This window comes from Manacus candei, unplaced genomic scaffold (assembly GCF_025592945.1).
Source record: "Manacus candei isolate 608988 ecotype Guabito, Panama unplaced genomic scaffold, ASM2559294v1 h1tg000197l, whole genome shotgun sequence".
NCBI lineage: Eukaryota > Metazoa > Chordata > Aves > Passeriformes > Pipridae > Manacus > Manacus candei.
The window spans coordinates 479,658-499,762 of NW_026138245.1; the positions used below are offsets into that span (position 1 = coordinate 479,658).

The 20,105-nt window shown below is 55.2% G+C and overlaps 1 protein-coding gene across 1 annotated transcript in view; it reads left to right on the plus strand.

Annotated features, from left to right (window-relative positions):
* The window catches only part of LOC127464165 (uncharacterized), a 348,813-nt gene extending 328,708 nt beyond the window's left edge, over positions 1–20,105 (plus strand). Inside the window, exons 6-7 of the mRNA XM_051774361.1 lie at positions 18,602–19,123; positions 19,343–20,105. Coding sequence (XP_051630321.1) covers positions 18,623–19,123; positions 19,343–19,780 — 939 coding nt within the window. The 5' untranslated portion in view covers positions 18,602–18,622 and the 3' untranslated portion in view covers positions 19,781–20,105. The remainder of the gene's footprint in view (positions 1–18,601; positions 19,124–19,342) is intronic.

Consider the following 20,105-nt stretch of genomic DNA (forward strand, 5'->3'; position numbering starts at 1 on the left):
CCCACTTCTTGGGGTTCCCATTCATATTCCAGGTGTCTCCATTCCCATTCCTATTGTCTCCATTCCCATTCCAGGTGTTCCCATCCCACCTCTGTTTTCCCTATTCCCATTCCAGGTGTCTCCATTCCCATTCCAGGTGTTCCCATTCCCATTCCTGGTGTCCCCAGTCTGCTCCCAATGTTCCCATTCCCATTCCAGGTGTTCCCATTCCAATCCCAGGTGTTCCCATTCCCATTCCTGGTGTCCCCATTTCCATTCCTGGTGTTCCCATTCCAGGTGTCCCCATTCCCATTCCAGGTGTCCCCATTTCCATTCCAGGTGTTCCCATTCCTGGTGTTCCCATTCCAGGTGTTCCCATTCCAGGTGTTCCCATTCCAATTCCTGGTGTCCCCATTTCCAATCCTGGTGTTCCCATTCCAGGTGTCTCCATTCCCATTCCAGGTGTCCCCATTTCCATTCCAGGTGTTCCCATTCCCATTCCAGGTGTCCCCATTCCCATTCCAGGTGTTCCCATTCCCATTCCAAGTGTTCCCATTCCAGGTGTCTTCATTCCCATTTTAGGTATTCCTATTCCCATTCCAGAGTTTCCCATTCCCATTCCAGGTGTCCCGATTTCCATTCCAGGTGTTCCCATTCCCATTCCTGGTGTTCCCATTCCAGGTGTCTCCACTCCAATTCCAGGTGTTCCCAATCCAGGTGTCTCCATTCCAATTCCAGGTGTTCCCATTTCCATTCCAGGTGTTCCTTCCCCATTCGACGTGTCCCCATTCCCATTCCTGCTGCCCCCATTCCCATTCCTAGTGTCCCCAGTCTGCTCCCAATGTCCCAATTCCCATTCCAGGTGTTCCCATTTCCATTCCTGTTGTTCCCATCCCATTGCTATTGTCCCCATCCCATTCCTGATGTCCCCATTCCCATCCCAGGCATTCTCATTCCCATTCCAGCTGTTCCATCCCATTCTAGGTGTCACCGCTGTCATTTCCCCTGCTGGTTTACCTTTAAACCAGCACACCAGGGCTGTGCCCAACGGGGGTCCCTGTGGATCATCCAACGCGGGTCCTCCCATGGCTGATGGAGTTGGAGCAGCGGCCGAAGCTCTTCCCGCAGTCGGGGCACTCGGGGCTTCTCTTACCGGTGGGTCCGTTGGTGGGAGGTCAAGGCAGAGCTGTCCCTGAAGCTCTTCCCACACTCCCCACACTTGTGAGGCCTCTCCCTGATGTGGATGCGAAGGTGGGTGTAGAGGGTGGAGCTGTCCCACATTCCCTACACGTGTAGGGCTGTTCCCCAGTGGGGATGTGCTGGTGGCTGAGCAGCTTGGTGCTTGTGCTGAAGCTCTTCCCACATTCCAAGCACTTGTAGGGCCGTTCCCTGGTGTGGATGCAACGGTGTTTGCAAAGGCTGGAGCTGTCCCTGAAGCTCTTCCCACATTCCGCACACGTGTAGGGCCGTTCCCACTGTGGATCATCTGGTGTCGGAGTAGGTGGGAGCTCCGTTTGAAGCTCTTCCCACATTCCCGACACGTGTAGGGCCTTTCCCCACTGTGGATCATCTGGTGGTTGAGGAGGTGGGAGCTCCGTTTGAAGCTCTTCCCACACTCCTCACACATGTAGGGCCGTTCCCCACTGTGGATCATCTGGTGTCGGAGCAGGTGGGAGCTCCGTTTGAAGCTCTTCCCACACTCCCCACACGTGTAGGGCTGTTCCCCAGTGTGGATGCGACAGTGGTTGCGGAGGGTGGAGCTGTCACTGAACCTCTTCCCACACTCCCCACACGTGTAGGGCCGTTCCCCAGTGTGGATGTGCTGGTGCCTCAGGAGGTGGGTGCTAATCCTGAAGCTCTTCCCACAATCCAAACATCTGAAGGGTTTCTCCCTGCTGGGAGGCTGCTCAGGGACCACCAGCTCGCAGCTCCGCCTCAAGCTCCGGCCGCCTTCCCGGCACACGCTGGCTCTTTCCTCCTCACAGCCCCCTGGGCTGGCTTTGGAGCCCCTCCTGCGGGGGCATCTCCGGCCCTTTTCCTCCCCGCTGCCTTCCTGCGCCGGGGAGCCCTTCAAAACGGCCTCTCCCACCAGGCTCTGCCGCCGGGATTTGTCCTCCGCGCTCTCCGGCCTCACCTCGGGGCCTGGGGCAGGAACCAACAAGGACACGCAGGGGATTTGCCTCCGGCCCACAGGGAAGCCCAAGGACATCCCCCCAACTCCGGCCCCGGCAGGACGGCCACAAAAGACAAAAGACCCACCCAAAGGGGCACTGACTTCCTCCTCACCTGCCTGGGGGGCCCAAGGCATCTTCCTCTTCCTCGCAGCCTCCTCCTCCATCCGCCCAAGCTTTGGGAAGCAGTAATCCTACTGGAGGGGGAAAACAAGGGGTGAGCGCGTTGCCTTGGAGGTTCCTCCTGCCCAAGTCCAGCTCTAGGACTCACTGGGCATCTTGTGTCCATAGAAATCTCCAAAACAACAAGATTTAGACCAGAAAAACAGGAAACACAGAGATTTGGGAAAAAAAAACAAAGTCCCCCTAAATTTGCAAAAGATCAAGGGACAGCAAAAAAATACTCCCATATATGAACATTCAGCCCAAAAAACCCCTCCCAGAAGTTCCCCCTCTCTGGTCTCTGCACCTTTACCTTCTGGGCTCTCCCCTCTCTGGGCTGCTGGGGGTCCCGCTTAGGGGTGCCGGGGCTTTTGGGGGTCCCAGGGGTCCCTTCTCCCCTCACTCTGCTTCAGGGGGCCGGGTTCCCAGACATTCCCCCTCTCCGTCTTCTCCACTTTCTTGGCCCGGGGATCCCAGGGGTCCCCACTGCCCAGGCTCCCCCTTCTCCGGGACCCCCCTTGCAGCCTCCCGGGGCTCCCGGGGCTCCTCCCTCTCCCTGCTCCCCCCTCCAGCCTGCCGGGGGTCCCCCAGCTCCGCCATCGCCCCGCTCTGCTCTCCACACTCCGGGGCTCCCGCCCTTCCTCCCCCCACCCCCGGCTCTCCCGAGGGCTCCCCAAACCCGCTGCCTCGGCTCCCTCCGGCTCCCCCGGACCAGCCCCCCCCGCCCACACCGGCCTCACAATGGAGCCGCCGGGGCCTCACCCACCAACACCAACCCCAACAAGGGGGGGACCCGCAGCCCCCCGACCACCCACGGGGCTCTGCCCACAACCCACCCCGACACCGCCCCAAAACACCCCCCGGGGACCCCCAGCAGCCCCCCGGCACACAGCCCCGCACAAGGGCCGCCTGTGCCCGAGCCAACAAAACGCCCCCACAGCCGGGGGGACACCAGAGGCTGCCCCGGGGCAACGAGAGCAGGGAGCGGATCGGGCCCCGCACACGTGGCCGGGCTCTTGGCTCAGCCGGCCGGGATCGGCAACCAACAGCACGGCCCCGACCGCCGGCTCGGCACAGCGAGCCCGGGGGTGTCCCCTCTCCAGGGCCCCCCTCTCCACAGATCAACGCATGGGGACACCAAGGGACCCCCAAGGGAACCCCTTGCCCGCTCTCCCACCTCCCCTTAGCCCCCCTCGCCCACCCCTTGCCCACCGGCCCCCCAAACCCCGGCTCCCCCCAGCTCCCTTTGGGGCTCACCCACCGCCCCCCGCGCTCCCTTTGGGGGTCCTACCCCCCGTTTCCCTCCCTTTCCCCCCTTTCCCATCGGCTCGTCCCCCTCCCCCGCTCACCCCAGAGCTCCGCCCGCGGCCGCAGCGATGCAGCAGGAGAAGGAGGGGCGGCAGGAAGGGCAGGGAGAAAGGCGGAGCGGGAACGGCAACAGGATCGTCCCCCCCGCCCCATCTCGCGGGGGATCGGGAAGGGGGAGCTCGTCCCAAATATCTTGGTGGGGGTTTTGGTGTTTGTTTCTTTTTTGGAAGCGGGGGGTGTAGGGGGAGAATGTTTGGATCTTACAGGACTCCAAAGCTGAGCCGCAAATGCCCCTTAGGGGGATTTTGGGGGTCCCCGGTGGGTGTTTTGCAGTGGTGGAGGGATGGGTTGGCAGCAGAGCCACGGAAGTTCAAGAAGAGGCAGTGCTGGATTCTGCCCCTGGGATGGGCAACCCCAGATGTGGGGACAGAGTGGGAATGAGAGGCTGGAGAGCAGTGCTGGGAAAGGGCCCTGGGGGTCCTGGGGGTGCCCACTTGGCCAGGAGTCAGCAGTGCCCTGGCAGCCAGGAGGGACAACCCTGTCCTGGGGGCATCAGGCCCAGCATGGCCGGGCCGGGGAGGGGATTGTCCCGCTCTGCTCTGCCCTGGGGCGGCCTCACCTCAATAGTGGGGCACTCGGGGGGGACACAATGGAAGGAAGAGATGGAGCCAGTCGAGAGTGTCCAAAGGAGGCCACCAGGATGGGGAAGGCTCTGCAGGGGAAGCCTTAGGAGGGGCAGCTCAGGGCACTTGGGGTGTTCAGCTGCACAAGAGGAGACTGAGGGGAGACCTCATGGCAGTTCCAACTTCCTCAGAGGGGCAGAGGAGGGGCAGGCCCTGAGCTCTGCTCTGGGGGGACCAGGGACAGCCCCCAGGGAATGGCCTGGAGTTGTGTCAGGGCAGGCTCAGGTTGGAGGTTAGAAAGAGGTTCTTCCCCCCCAAGGTGGTTGGCACTGAACAGGCTCCCCAGGGCAGTGGGCACAGCACCAAGGCTGACAGAGCTCCAGGACAGTTTGGATGATCCTCTGGGGCACAGGCTGTGACTCTTGGGGATGGGCCTGGGCAGGGCTGAGGGTTGGACTTGATGATCCCTCTGGGGTCCCTTCCAACTCGCACATTCTTTCATTCTGGGATTCTGTAACACCCCACCTTTGCCTGCTTTGCTGCTTCTGTGAACCACGAGTTCCTCCCTTCATTGTTTCTTTCCTTTCCTTGACTGGTTTCTCTCCATTGCAGTTGGTTACACAGATATTTTCTAGGGCACATTCTGGACAACCACTGCTGGTTCAGTTCTGTCTCAGAGCCCGAGATCAGCCTTATGGAGCCAAAGGAACCCTGGGACACTGCGGGACCCCATGGGATCAAGGGACCATCGTGACACTGCGGGACCTCATGGAATTAAAGGAACCCAGGGGCCACTGTGGAACCTCATGGAACAAAGTTGCCAGTGTGACATGTGGGGCCTCATGGAATCAAACGAGCCCTGAGACCTTTGGTACCCTCATGGAATCCAGTGGCCTTTGTGACCCTGTGGAACCTCATGGAATCAAAGGGCCACTGTGACACTGCAAAACCTCATGGAACCAAGGGGCCATTCCAGAATCACAGAATCAACGAGGTGGGAAAAGACCTCTGAGATCATGGAGTCCAAGCCATGACCCAACCCCACCCTGTCAACTAGACCATGGCCCTGAGAGACACATCCAGTCTTTTCTGAAACACCTCCAGGGACGGTGACTCCACCCCCTCCCTGGGCAGCCCATTCCAACACCCACTCACCCCTTTTGGGAAGAACTTGAGCCTCCTGTCTGACCTAAACCTCCCCTGGTGCAGCTTTAGGCTGTGCCCTCTTGTCCCACTGTTGGTTGCCTGGGAGAAGAGACCGACCCCCCCGGGTCCCCCCTCCTGTCAGGGAGTTGTAGAGAGTGAGAAGGTCCCACCTGAGCCTCCTTCTGCCCAGGCTCAGCAAGCCCAGCTCCCTCAGCTGCTCCTCACAGCACTTGTGCTCCAGAGCCTTCAGCAGCCCCAGTGCCCTTCTCCAGACACGCTCCAGCACCTCAACACCTTCCCCAAAGTGAGGGGCCCAGAACTGGGCACAGCACTCGAGGTGTGGCCTCAGCAGGGAGAGCCCAGGGGCAGAATCCCTGCCCTGAAGGCAGCTCCCTGCAATCAGCTCTGCTGCAGCCCTGCAGGGCCCTTCTGCTCCTTGTCCTGCAGCTCCACCATTCCCTGCTCCCTGCAGCCCTGGCTCCCTCAGCCTTCCCCTGCCCAGCCAGACCCCCTTGTCTGGCAGCAAGAGAGCAGCCCTGGGCAGCCCAGGGATTGTCTGGGGCCCAGAGCTGTCTGCCACAGCCTCCAGCATCTCCTGGCTTGCCTGTGCCCAGCCCTGCTGCCCTGCCAGAAGATCCCACGGTGTTCCCACTTGCAATGGAATGGGGGACCTGCTCCCAGGCTTTGCAGGCCCTTCTGTCCCTTCATCACCCACCTGATGATTTAACCAAGGCTCTGTGGATGACTGTCAGTGTTCCTGAATCACGGGTTGTGCCCACCCAAAGACATTTTCAGCGTCTCTGTCCTGCCTTGAGATCAGCTTCTCCTCCAGCACAGCCCCTCAGGGGCTGCAGAGACCCCCCCGACAGCAAAGGCCTCTCCTGCCAGGGCTGCAGAGACCAACCCAGCCTTTCCCTGGCCTGGGGGGAAGCGTTTCCCCTTTCTGTGCTGTCCCATTGCCATCTGCCCCTCCAGCACGTCTCTGCTCCAGCCCAGCACTTGCACACATCGGCTCCGGGCACTCGGTGCTGCTGCTGGGAACGAGATCATTTCCTGATTCTTTTAAATGAATGGTGTTCATTAACTTGTTAGTTAATTGCTTTAGTGAATCATAACCAGAATATTCATCCTAAATAGTGGGTTAGTCTTAAGTCACTATTGGCCAGCACTTAGCAAAGTTTGTCATCACCTGCTCTTGTGGGAACAGGCTTGGGAAAATTATTGCAACTCTGAGTTTTGCTAAACTAGCCCTGATCTGCTTCAGTGAACAAAGCCTGGGGAGAGAGATGGATTGCTGAAACTGGACACAAGGAATGCAGAATTTACAGACCACAAGGACATTGTGCAGGAACTAGAAGATAAAGAAGAGGTTAACAAAGACCATACAATAGGTGTTGGAAACTCCCTGTCTGGAAAAAGGATAATAAAAAGCCTGAAAAATGGGGACTAATTAGCATGAGAAGTGAGAAGTCAATAACCAATAGAGGACAGAATACTAAATACTGAAGAGGATGATGTAATTTAGAACTGATGCCCTTTAAATTCTTTCTTTGTTAAACACATATAAATAAGTGAAAAGGCTGGGGGGGCAGGGAGGGCTGGAGTTATCCCCCACACACCCCCTGGCCAGAAGAAAGTGGTGTCTGACTGGCTGATGCAAAAAGACAGAGTTGGAGGGTTTCATTTGTCCCATTTGTGGCTGCAGCAGGAAGAGCAAAGTCTTCCCCTCTGGAAATGTTTCTTCCCTCAGGGTGTCTGGTGCACATTCCAGTGGGCACACAGGGGAATGCTGGGCTGGAATGGGTTTGTTTCCAGGTGACCTGCACAGTATCCCCTGGTACAGGGGTGGTCAGGAGGCAGGGACCAAAGGGCAGGGAGGCCCTGCCCCGTGGCCAGAGCACAGGAGACACCGACTCTGAGCTCATCAGCAGCAGAGTAAAGACTTCATCCCAAAATTCTCACTGCTCCCTCCAGTAATGCAGGAAAGCCATTGTTGGAAATGGGGGGCTCTTTTGGATTAGTTTCCTAAAAGACTTTAAGCTTCAAATCCTCTTTAAAAGTGGTCAGGAACAAGGGTCTCAGCCTTCTTGGGGCTGTGACAGACCAAGGGAACACAAAGGGTTGAGGAAACGCCCCTTTTGCAGGACAGAGATGATGCCCAAAGCTCAGAGGTGGGTTCCTGAAAGTTGGTGCCATTAACTGTCCTTGGGAAGGAAAGCCCCCAGCCCCAGTGTTTCAGGGGCAGGTGACAGGGTGCCCAGGGCAGGCAAAGGCCAGCAACAGGTTCCTGTGCTGGCCCCTTTTGGGTGGGAGCAATCCCTGACAGAGTCAGGCTGGCAGGTGGCATCCAAGGTTTGGAGGTGGCTCCCGGGGGGGATGACAGTCCCTTCCCTTGGGAAGGACAGCACCCAGCCCCAGTGCTGGGGGGCAGAGGAAAGGTTTCCCAGGGCAGGCAAAGGCCAGCAGCAGCTTTCTGTCCTGGCCCTTTTGGCATGGCAGCAATCCCCAGACATATCCAATTTGGGAAGTGCTATCCAAATTTTGGAGCTGGGCTCCTGGAAATGATGGCAGTCCATGTTTTTTCCAAGGACAGCATTTGGCCCCCATGCTGGCAGTGCAAGTGACTGAGTGCTGAGGGTGTTGCCAAATGCTCTGACATTGTTGGGATCAATCAAACCCTCTAACACCGTGGGTTTAGTGTGACAAAGCAAGGCATTACTTTCTTTGCTGGCTGTGTATGTGGCCAACAACAATGCTGCCTTCACACAGACAGCAGTACATCACTTTTGCACCCATTTACACATTTTTGACAAAGAAATTAATGTTCATTGGTGCCAAATGGCACTATTTCATTGTTCCATTTCATTAATCAGTATTTTAGCCACTCTTGCTCAGTACTCTCTTGTTGCTTATGCTAATTAGTTCACACTTTTACTCTTTTTAGCACCTTTTTCTCAGGTGGGGATTTTCCCCCACAAATGCTGAGCCTTTGTTCATCTTGCTCCTTACCTGCTGCTCTCTGCAGAAGGCCCTTGTTTCCAGATATCAGGTTCAAGAACACATCTTTCTCTCCCAGGCTTTGTTCACTGAAGCTTATCAAGGGTAACTCTCACAAAACTGACAGTTCTAGTGCTTTTCCCAAACTGTGTTCTCTCCAAAGCAGCTTGTGAGGAATTTTTGCTGTGTGCTGGCTAAAGGTGATTTATGGCCTAACACCCCCTCTGTGATTAATGGAAACAACGAATCCAAAGGCAAAGTGGGCCCACTGAAAGATTAGGAAAGGTCTCTAATGTCCAGGAAGGGCCCCGTGCTGCCACCAGACTCTTGGCTGTGGCTCCTTGGGGCGAGTCTGTGATTCCCCCCGAAACTGGGGCTAAAAGGTTCCCCTTTGCAATGGTGCCCGTCTGTGCCTGGTGCATTGGGAGAGGCCTGTGCCGAGGGCAGAGCTGGAGAGCCCCTGTGCTGCTCCAGGCCTGCAGAGCTGCCTCTCTGCCTGCAGCCCTTGCCAGCTGGGAGCGGGCAGGCCTGCGGGCTCCCTGCCTGCTCTCCAGCCTCTCCCGGGCCTCGGGCGCTCCAGCCCCGGCCCACTGGGGCTCCGCTGGCCTCGCTCCGTGGGGCCCGTGTCTCCTGCCCCTGGGCAGCCCCAGCCCACCCCGCTGGGCCATGGGCTGGCTTTGCCCACAGCCGGGAGCTTGGAGAGCCTGGGGGGAAAGCTTCTGCCAGGGGGGTCCTTCCCAGGCCTCCCGTCAAACCAGGCGGGGTCTCTCCTGAGAGCAGGAATTCTCCCTTGCTCGGCAATTTTCCACGGGCCTTTACAGTGGAAGTTTCTGGCAGGGGAGTTACAAAATCAGGAAGTTTCTGAATGCTTTTCAGTTGGGGTAGTTGTCACATGAGTGTCCAGGTTTTGGAGAAGAGATGCTGAACAAGGGCCCTCTATATCCAGCTGTAAATACTCTGCTCAACAGACAAGGTCAAGTAAAGTTCAAGCTCCAAACAAGCACCAGAGACCACCAACAGGCCCCAGTGACCAAATGAGGACTTTGGAAGGACTTCAGAAGGACCTCTCTGAGCTAATTCCCATGGGTGTGATCTTTCTGAGGGAAGGAGTGAATATGTAAGACATTTGCTGGATGTGTAAAATTGTGAGTAAATCTCAGCTGCCCTGGGGGAGAACGGGGCACACTCCTGGTTGGGGGGAAGATCCTCCCATGGGTGAGGGGCTGATAACAAAGAATGGCTGCCCACTATTGCTCCCAAATTGAGCCTTGGGGGTTTCTTTTCTGCCCATTTACGGTCCCACCATGAGGAGACAAGTGACCCTTGCAGCCCTGGGGCCTCACTGCCTCCTTGTCCCTGCTCAGCAGCCTGGGAGGTTGTCACAGGTTTACTTGTTCAAAAAAACCCAGGCAGGGAATCTTTCTTTGCCCTGCATTGCTGTAAGGGGGGATGTTGAACGGGGGAGGGGAGTTTTTGCCTTGGGTGATTGACCCACACAAAAGAACCAACCAGCACATCCACATTCCAGGCTGAAGGCCCTCCAATAGCTGTGGGGGGGGTGAGGAGCTTTTTATTTTACTCTCTCCTCAGAAATGGGAGGCACTACCTGGAGGATGCCACTTGCCCCTGCATGGTCCCAGTTGCTCCCAGTATGATCCCACTAGGAGTCCAGTCACCCCCAATGATTCCAGTAAATTCCAGACACTTCCAGGGGATTCAATGAATCCAGTTTGATCCCAGTCATCCCCAGTATGGCTGCAGTCCCTTTCACATACTCCCAGTATTATTGCAGTCACTCACAGTACAATCCCAGTATAAACTCAGCAGGGGCCCGGCTGCTCCCAGTACGATCCCAGTTGCCCCCAGTGTGGTTGCTCCGGGATGGATCAGGAATAGGGGCACCTTTGTGCCCCCTCCCCCCCTTGTGTCACCCTGCTCTGGGGGAGCTTTGGGGGGACATCTGCACCCCAACACGGCATCCAACGCATCCCAAAGTGTGCTGGGACCCCCTTAAACCACCCCACAGCCCCTCAAGGAACCCCCAAACCCACTCAGAGTCCACCCAGGACCCCACCTAACCCCCTTTGGAGGGGACATTTATGGGCTCTGGTGTTACTGGGAGCCACCCCTGCTGAAGGTGAGGAGGTCTCGGGTGAGAGGGGGCGTTGGGAAGAGGGGGATCGGTGAGTCAGAGGGGATAAAAGGGGTGGTGGGACCCCAAACTGAGTGGGAGGGGAGTGGGAGCCCCCAAAAGTGGAGGGGGAATGAGGATTGGGGGCTGATGGGAAAGGGGAGGGAGAGGTCAGAAGAGTGGGGAAAAGGGGAGGGTGGGACCCCCAAACTGAGCATGAGGGGGCTGGGGATTGGGGGAATGATGTGTAAGGGGTGGAAGAGGGGGGAAAAAGTGGGGGTTGGGACCCCAAAAGTGATCCTGGGCTGCCACGACCAGCGGGGCAAAGGAATGGGGACACGGCACTGCAAAAAGGGTTCGGGACACAGCAGAGGTCCCGTGAAGCAATGCCGATTTTATTGGGGGTAACAGTAACTTATATAGGGCAGGTTCAAGGGTGGAGTTTGGACTAGGGAGGAGCATAAGACTGACAGCTCAGGGATGAACGTGATTGGGTAACCGGGCAAGGAGGGGAGGAGTTTTGATGTAACCGGGGAAACGGGCCAATGGCAGCTCTCCCTGCACTGCAGCACTTAGTGGCCAATCAGGCGCAGGGGAGCGGGAAAACAGGGGAAAACTGTGAGGGGATGAGGGAGACAATATGGTGGATAATTTAAAAACAACAACTGGGGTACAGACAACAGTATAACAGTACAATAATAAACCGGGGACAACTGGGGATAACTGGGGATGAACTGTCCAATCCAGGGTGATGTCATATCCAGTATAATAAGGTAAAGTCCAGTGGAGTAATATCCATTCAGGTGTAGAATGTCTCATTCTGGGTTGTAAATTCTGTGCCATGCTTGAAATTGTTCCCACTCAGCTTTATGTTCTCCAACACTGGGCAGGCTGGGAATTGCGTGGAACAATGGAAAACCCCTTGTCAGAGAGAAAATTGGGTGACCCGAGTGCTGGATGCTTTTAGGAAAGAGATCTGAACATTTCTTGAAGAATGGAGGGGGGTGACTTTTTTCTTCTTCACCTTTCCAGTTCTCCATTTGGGGGCAGGATGTCCTCTGGGCCAATGTTTTGTTCCCTTTGCAGTGAGTGCAGCCTCAGAGGGCTGAGCCCTCTCTGGCTGGGCTTGGCCTCTCCTGCAGAGACTCAGGCCTGGCTGGGCTGCCCCAGGCAGACGCTGCAGGAAGAAGAGCTCAGGCCGCCTGGGTCTGGTGTCCCTGGGGCTCAGCCTGTGCCCCATTGCTGGGCAGGGGCTGAGCCCCACCTCTGCCTCGGGGCCTTGGCCAAAGGGCTGCCAAGGAAGAGGCCCAGGAGCCTTGGGGCCTGCCCAGCTTTCCTCCTCCCTGGGGGCTCTCAGTCCTCCCCTGACACCGTGTGGGCCCAAGGCCTTGCTGGCTTCGGGCTCACGGCCCGCCGGCACCATCCCAGCGGCCTGACCCCCCTCCTTCCCCTCTCTCCAGCCTCTCCTGCCTTTTCTGGCAAGGGGCCATCCAAGGCAAACCCCGGTTCTCAGCAATGGCACCTGTGGCACGGCTGCAAGGCTCCAGTGGGCCAGGCAAGAGCAGGAGCACCGAGAGCCTGAGGAGCCAGGAGATGCCCTGGCTGGGCATGGTGCTGCTGCGGGACGAGCTGACACCTCTGCACAGTCTCTGCCCGTCCCTGCCAGCCGACTTCTGCCCAGGCTCTGGGCACGGGGACGCAGCACTGACACTTTTCAGCCCCCGCGCTGTTCCACAGAGGCTCTGATGTCACAAGGCCCTTGCCTGGCAGCCAGGAGATGGGCAAGGCAAGGCAAGGACGGAGCCTCTGAGCCACCAGCACGCTGTCCCCAAAGGCTGGGGTGGCACAGAAGCCCAGAGTCCCTGAGCTTGGCAGAGACTTGTGAGATCAACCGGCATCCAGCCTACGCCCCATCCCCAGCACGTCAAGCAGAGCACGGCACTCAGTGCCATGGCCAGTCTTTGCTTAAACACCTCCAGGGACGGTGACTCCACCACCTCCCTGGGCAGCCCAAAAAGCTCTGAGCCATCACACCTCTTCTTTTACAGTTCTATCACAACTTTTTATAAGTCAATCATATTACATTATAGAGCTCCATTTCTATGTTGGTTACGTCCACCTTTTATATATCTTTTTATACCTTTATATACGTTTTATAAACCTTTTATAAACCTTTTAATGTCTTAATAAAATCCCAGGGATCTTGCTTGGAACTCCCCGCATCCAGGGACTGAGAGGATCTCCCTGAATAACACTTTCAGTGGGCACTGGAATCCTCAGGGTTCTGGAACCCCTGGAGCATCAACAGCTTTGTCCCTCCAAGTGGGTCCCAATTTGTTTCCTATGGTTCAAGAATACAAAATAAACCAAATACCAGTTTCCAAAACAAATCAACTTGTGTGTCCAGAAATCACAAGTTAATATCCAAAATACCAGAAAGGATTTCTTCAAGATTCTTTCTTTGCAACCTGAAGTACCCATAATAAAAAAGAAACCAAATACCTGTTTCCAAAACCAAATAAACCAAATACTAGTTCCAGAACCAAATAAACCAATGAGTCCAGACTCCCAAATTAATATCCAAAATCATGGCTGGGCTTTGTGAAAGAAGATTTGGGAAGGGCTCTGCCCACATTTGCTACAAGCACACTGGTGGCTAAAGAGGCCAATACGAGATAGACACGTCCAGTTGCAAAAGGCAGAGCAGAAAGACTCCTTGGATGGGATGGACAGGACACGGTTCTTTCTGCGTTGTCTTTTCTCCTCGATGCTGATCCTGCTGCGTTCTCAAAGGAAGCAGCAGCGTTAGAGATGGGGTGTCTCCAGACCTCCCGACTGGAGGCCAGAGTAGACCAGTGATGGAGATCAATATGGCCAAGGCTGAGATGTTGTTTCAGGCAGTCCCTGTATCTCCTCTTCGGGGCTCCTCTCTTGCGGCAGCCGGTGGCAAGTTCACCACAGAGCACGATCTTAGGGAGGGGGTGGTTGGTCCTTCATCCTGGAGACGTGCCCTGCCCAGCACAGCTGTGTTCTCAGCAACATGGCCTCAATGCTTGTGACTGCTGCCTGTTCTAGAACAGATGGATTGGTCCCATCATCTGAGCAGTGGATGTTCAGGGTAATTAAACTGCTGGACTGATTTGAGCTCTGATTGGCCAATGGTGATATGGGGATGATGGAAGACTTCCTGAGGTGCAGGTTGATGGAGAACTTCTGTTTTCTTTAAGCTGACTTCCAGCCCAAAGAGCTCAGCAGCCTCAGCACAGCAGGATGTTAAACGCTGCAGAGCTGCTTCTGTGTGAGCGACGAGGGCGGCGTCATCAGCATAAAGCAGCTCCTGGACAAGATGGTTTAAGGTCTTGGTGTGGGCCTTCAGCTGCCTTAGGTTGAAAGGGCTTCCATCAGTACGGTATCAAATGTAGATCCCATCCTGATCATCGAGGTCTGCCGTGGCCTTTGGAGCATCCTGCTGGAAAAGATTGTGAATAGGGTTGGTGCGAGAACGCAGCCTTGTTTCACACCATTGGTTATTAGAAAGGGCTCAGAAAGTGCATTGCCATATCTGACTTGGCCGTGCTGATCCTCATGGAGTGAGATGATCATTTTCAGGAACTTGGGGGGACAACCTAAACGTTCCAAAATCTGCCACACACCTTTTCTGCTCACAGTATCAAAAGCCTTGGTGAGATCAACAAAGGTTCCATAGAGACCTTTGTTCTGTTCCCTACACTTCTCTTGCAGTTGTCTGAGAACAAATCCCATGTCTGTGGGGCTCCTGTTGGCTCTGAAACCACATTGGCTTTCAGGAAGAATTCCTTCTGCTATAGTGGGTTTTAGTCTGTTCAAGAGTATTCTTGCCAGGATTTTGCCAGCAATGGAGAGCAGAGTAATACCACGGTAATTTGAGCAGTCTGATTGTGCTGGTTTAAAAGTAAACCAGCAGGGGAAATGAACTCAACCCAAAAGAGAGATTATAAGTCAGAATAACAATTTAATAAAATAATACTATAAGTCTGATTATACAGACAAACAGTTGGTTTTAACCCACAAAACCCAAATGTATAACCCAGCACCCTGGGGCATGAACAGAGTGGTGTTTGTTGGGCCCCCTGAGCCCAAAGTAAAGGGAGAGGGGAAAAAAACCTGTTGGTGAGAGTGGTGGTGCAGTCTGGTCAAGAGTGGTGGTTGCAGTTTGGTTGAGAGTGGTGATCTGCAGTCTGGTTGAGAGTGGTGGTTGCAATCTGGTTGAAGAGAAATTGGTGACATCACAGGGACAGCAGTGACATCACAGAGACAGCGGTGACATCACAGAGAGATCGGTGACATCACAGGCACAGGCACAGAGACAGCAGTGACATCACAGGGAAATCAGTGACATCACAGAGACAGTAGTGACATCACAGACACAGCGGTGGCATCACAGAGACAGCAGTGACGTCACAGAGAAAGCAGTGACATTAGAGAGACAGTAGTGACATCACAGACACAGCGGTGACATCACAGAGACAGCAGTGACATCACAAGGACAGCAGTGACATCACAGACACAACAGTGACATCACAATCACAAGGACAGCGGTGACATCACAGAGTGGGGACATCACAGGCACAGCGGTGACATCACAGAGACAGCAATGACATCACAGAGAGAGCGATGACATCACAGACACGTTGGTGACATCACAGTCACAGCAGTGACATCACAGGGACATTGGTCACATCACAGAGACAGTCATGACATCACAGAGACAGCAGTGACATCACAGGGACAGTACTGACATCACAGGGACACTGGTGATGTCACAGGGACATCAATGACATCACAGGGACATCTGTGATGTCACAGGGACAACCATGACATCACGGGAACATCGGTGACATCACAGTCACAGCAGTGACATCACAGGGACAGCAGTGACATCACAGTCACAGCAGTGACATCACAGGGACAGCAGTGACTGTTACAACCCCCCCCAGGAAAAAGATGGGTTGGTAACTCAGGTTTTATCCATAATTCCCTTGGGCTGGATTAAAGTGAAACAACACTGAATAATCGGTGTCTGAAAACATATTGACAAGGTTTATTTGAACAATTTTGTATCAACAGGTATGCCAGCATTTTGGGGGCTGTCATATAACAAGGCCAACCTTTTGGGGGAGGAGAAAAATGCATAGGGGAGAGAAAGACAGGGTAAGAGTAAGGGAGAGCAAGAAAGAAGAAAAGATGAGAGTGGTAAAAACGTAAATAGTCACCGCCCACTGGATCCAGCCATGTAAAAAGCAATGGTCTGGATCCGCAGGCGGTGGGGGGAGAAGAGGGAAAAATCCCCCCCAAACCCCCAAAGTCACCAGTCAATATCCATATCCTTTGCACCTCCCCAAGGCGGGGAGATGGTTCCATAGGGGGGTGTCCCCCTTTTTGGCGCGGAGTTCATGTGGAGGGCGTGGTAAACTCGGCTCTTCCCGCCTTTTGGGGGCTTGACATCTTCTGCACTGGAGGAGGGGGGATGGGCCCAGCTGCCCATCAGAAAGTCAAAAGCCTGCAGAAGTCTCTTAGAATGCAGAAATCATTAACTGTTCCAGTCTCTGACACTCCCCCAGACCAGCGCTCGTGGGGAGATCTCTGCTCTCAACCTCCAGCAGTGACCTTGGGGGGTCCCCAGCCAAGGCAGGAATCTCCACACACCCCCCAAGAAGGGTTCTGTTGGAAGAACCTGCCCCTGGGAAAGGGGACTGGCCCTTTCTGGTAGAAACCCATGGACTGACAGTCCTTGGACTCCAGGGGTTCCCTCACCATCAGGGGCATCATTTGGGGTGAAACCAGTCTGGGGTCCAACATCTCCTGCCTTGGCCTGGCCCCCTCTCAGCTCAGCACTGACCCCTTTGCAAATGGGGCATTGTCTTGGTGCCATTGCAGGGGGATGTCCTGCCCCAGTGTCCCAGTGTTCCTTTAATTCCCAGAGGCCCTGCAGTGTCCCAGTGGCCCCTTGATTCCATGACCTTCGGAAACACCTCAGGGTTCCTTTGGTTCCATGAGGCCCCCATGTCCCAAAGGCCCCTGGATTCCAGGAATTCCGCAGTGTCACAAGGTTCCTTTTTTTCCATAGGGCCCTGCAGTGTCCCAGTTGTGCCTTGATTCCAGGAGTATCCAAATTCTCCCGGGGTTCCTTTGGTTTCAGGAGGTCCCGCAGTGTCCCAGCGGCCCCTTCATTCCAGGCAGGCCCAGGGAGACGAAGCCAAAGACGGAGCCCCGACCCCGTCAGCATCTTGGGGGGTGGGGGGCAGGACCCGGGAAACGGCTGGGAAGGGACTGGGATGGACTGGGATGGACTGGGATGGACTGGGACAGACTGGGACAGATTGGGATGGACTGGGACACTAGGATACACCGGGACCAGGACTGGGACCCAGCAGGACCCCCCGGGAGCAGGATCTGAGCACACTGGGACCCTCCAGGACCAGAACTGGGGCAACAGGGATCATACTGGGAGCAACTGGGACCACACCGAGGGCTACTGGGAGCAACTGGAGGCCACATAGGATATAGTGGGAGTGCCTTGGAGTCACTGGGATCATACTGGTGGAAACTGGAATGTTACTGGGGCATCTGGGAGTGACTGGGAAGGACTACGAGCATGCTGAGGGCTCTACTGGGATATCCTGGGAGTGTCTGCAACCATGGTGGGGGTGACTGGGACTGTACTGGGAGTGACTGGGACTACGTGAAGGGGAATTAGGACCGGGCTGGGGGCAACTGGAAGGAACTGTGAGTGACTGGATTTACAATAAAAGCAACTGGGATTGACTGGGACTGTCAGGAGGGAGGACTGGGATCATACTTGGAGTGACTGGATCTGTGCTAGGGGCAACTGGGAGCAACTGGGACCATACTGGGATCACGGTGGGAGAAGCTTGGCCCGTGATGGGAGCAACTGAGACCACACTGAGGGTGACTGGGGTCATCCTGGGATCATAGCAGGAGTGAGTGGGATCATGCAGGAGGTGATTGGGATCATACTGGGAGCAACTGGGAGTGCACTGGGGATGACTGGAAGTGGCTGTGAGCAACTGGGATCATGCTGGAAGCTTCTGGGGGCAACTGGGAATGAGTGGGACCACATGGAGGAAACTGGGAGCAACTGGGAGAGACCAGGAGTGACTGGGATCATCCTGGGACTGACTGGGCGCTGAATGCGAAAAATCGGTCCCAGAAACTGCTCAGAGACTTTTTTATCTTTAAGCAGCAAGGTATTTGTTTATTCAACGTTGGGAGCAAGCCAGCTGGCGCTGGACAAACTTGCTCCAAGGCTTCACACAAAATCAGCATTTTTCTACAATCTTCAGCTGGGATTAAATGCATATTCAAGAGATTACAACATCTATCGATGCATATTAATAACAGGTGGAGTAGAGGTGGAGCTCAGGCGGGGCTTGGGGCGGTGTTTCTCTTGGCCCTCAATCCTGAGGGTACTTCCAGTCTTCCTCCATGGCTCTGGGGGCTTCAACTCATCTTCCTCAGCTTGACCTTCCTTCTCTTCCATTCTTCTTCACCCGCTCACTGAAGCTTGGAAAAAGCCCTGGCTCCCGGCCTATTCCTCCTATTCCAATGTCTCCCTGATCCTGCTGTCTCTCTAATTTATCCCCTCGAGGCCTAGGACATGTTCCTGTACTATTCTCTGAAGCTTTGCTCCAGTCAGTAGAACAGAACGAGCACAGATGGTCTTGGATGTTGGTAGCTTGTTAGCAGGCCCCAATTTCTTAGTTAACTCTTTTGGGCCTGGCCTCCTGTTTCCCCAGGGACACAGCCCGGTCCCGGCTGTTCCCATTCCCATTCCACGGGTTTGCATTCCTGTTCCAGGTGTTCCCATCCCGTTCTAGTTGTTCCCATCCCATTCCAGGTGTCTCCATTCCCATTTGAAGTGTCCCCATTCCAATTCCTGGTGTCCCCAGTCTGCTCCCAATGTTCCCATTCCCATTCCAGGTGTCCCCATTCCAATCCCAGGTGATCTCATTCCCATTCCTGGTGTTCCCAACCTGCTCCCGATGTTCCCATTCCCATTCCCAATGTTCCCATTCCCAGCCCAGGTGTCCCCATTCCCATTCCTGATGTCCCCATTCCCATTCCAGGTGTCCCCATTCCCATTCCTGCTGCCCCCATTCCCATTCCAGGTGTTTCCATTCCCATTCCTGGTGTCCCCATTCCCATTCCTGGTGTCCTCATTCCCATTCCAGGTGTTCCCATTCCCATTACTGGTGATCCAATTCCAGGTGTCTCCATTTCCATTCCCGGTGTACCCATTTCCATTCCAGGTGTTTCCATTCCCATTCCTGGTGTCCCCATTCCCATTCCTAGTGTCCCCATTTCCATTCCAGGTGTTCCCATTCCCATTCCAGGTAGTTCCATTCCCATTCCTGGTGTCCCCATTCCAGGTGTCTCCATTCCAATTCCAGGTGTTCCCATTCCTGGTGTCCCCATTTCCAATCCAGGTGTTCCCATTCCCGTTCCAGGTGTCCCCATTCCAATTTCAGGTGTCCCCATTCCAATTCCAGGTGTTCCCATTCCCATTCCAGGTGTTCCCATTCCAGGTGTCTCCATTCCAATTCCAGGTGTTCCCATTCCTGGTGTCCCCATTTCCAATCCAGGTGTTCCCATTCCCGTTCCAGGTGTCCCCCTTCCAATTTCAGGTGTCCCCATTCCAATTCCAGGTGTTCCCATTCCCATTCCAGGTGTTTCCATTCCCATTCCTGGTGTTTCCATTCCCATTCCAGGTGTCCCCATTCCCATTCCAGGTGTTCCCATTCCAGATGTCTCCATTCCAATTCCAGGTGTTCCCATTCCCATTCCAGGTGTTCCCATTCCCATTCCAGGTGTTTCCATTTCCATTCCTAGTGTCCCCAGTCTGCTCCCAATTTCCCAATTCCCATTCCAGGTGTTCCCATTTCCATTCCTGGTGTTCCCATCCCATTGCTATTGTCCCCATCCCATTCCTGATGTCCTCATTCCCATTCCAGGCATTCTCATTCCCATTCCAGGTGTTCCATCCCATTCTAGGGGTCACCGCTGTCATTTCCCCTGCTGGTTTACCTTTAAACCAGCACACCAGGTCTGTGCCCAACGGGGGTCCCTGTGGATCATCCAACGCGGGTCCTCCCATGGCTGATGGAGTTGGAGCAGCGGCCGAAGCTCTTCCCGCAGTCGGGGCACTCGGGGCTTCTCTTACCGGTGGGTCCGTTGGTGGGAGGTCAAGGCAGAGCTGTCCCTGAAGCTCTTCCCACACTCCCCACACTTGTGAGGCCTCTCCCTGATGTGGATGGGAAGGTGGGTGTAGAGGGTGGAGCTGTCCCACATTCCCTACACGTGTAGGGCTGTTCCCCACTGTGGATGTGCTGGTGGCTGAGCAGCTTGGTGCTTGTGCTGAAGCTCTTCCCACATTCCAAGCACTTGTAGAGCCATTCCCTGGTGTGGATGCAACGGTGTTTGCAAAGGCTGGAGCTGTCCCTGAAGCTCTTCCCACACTCCCCACACGTGTAGGGCCGTTCCCACTGTGGATCATCTGGTGTCGGCGCAGGGCGGAGATCTGATTGAAGC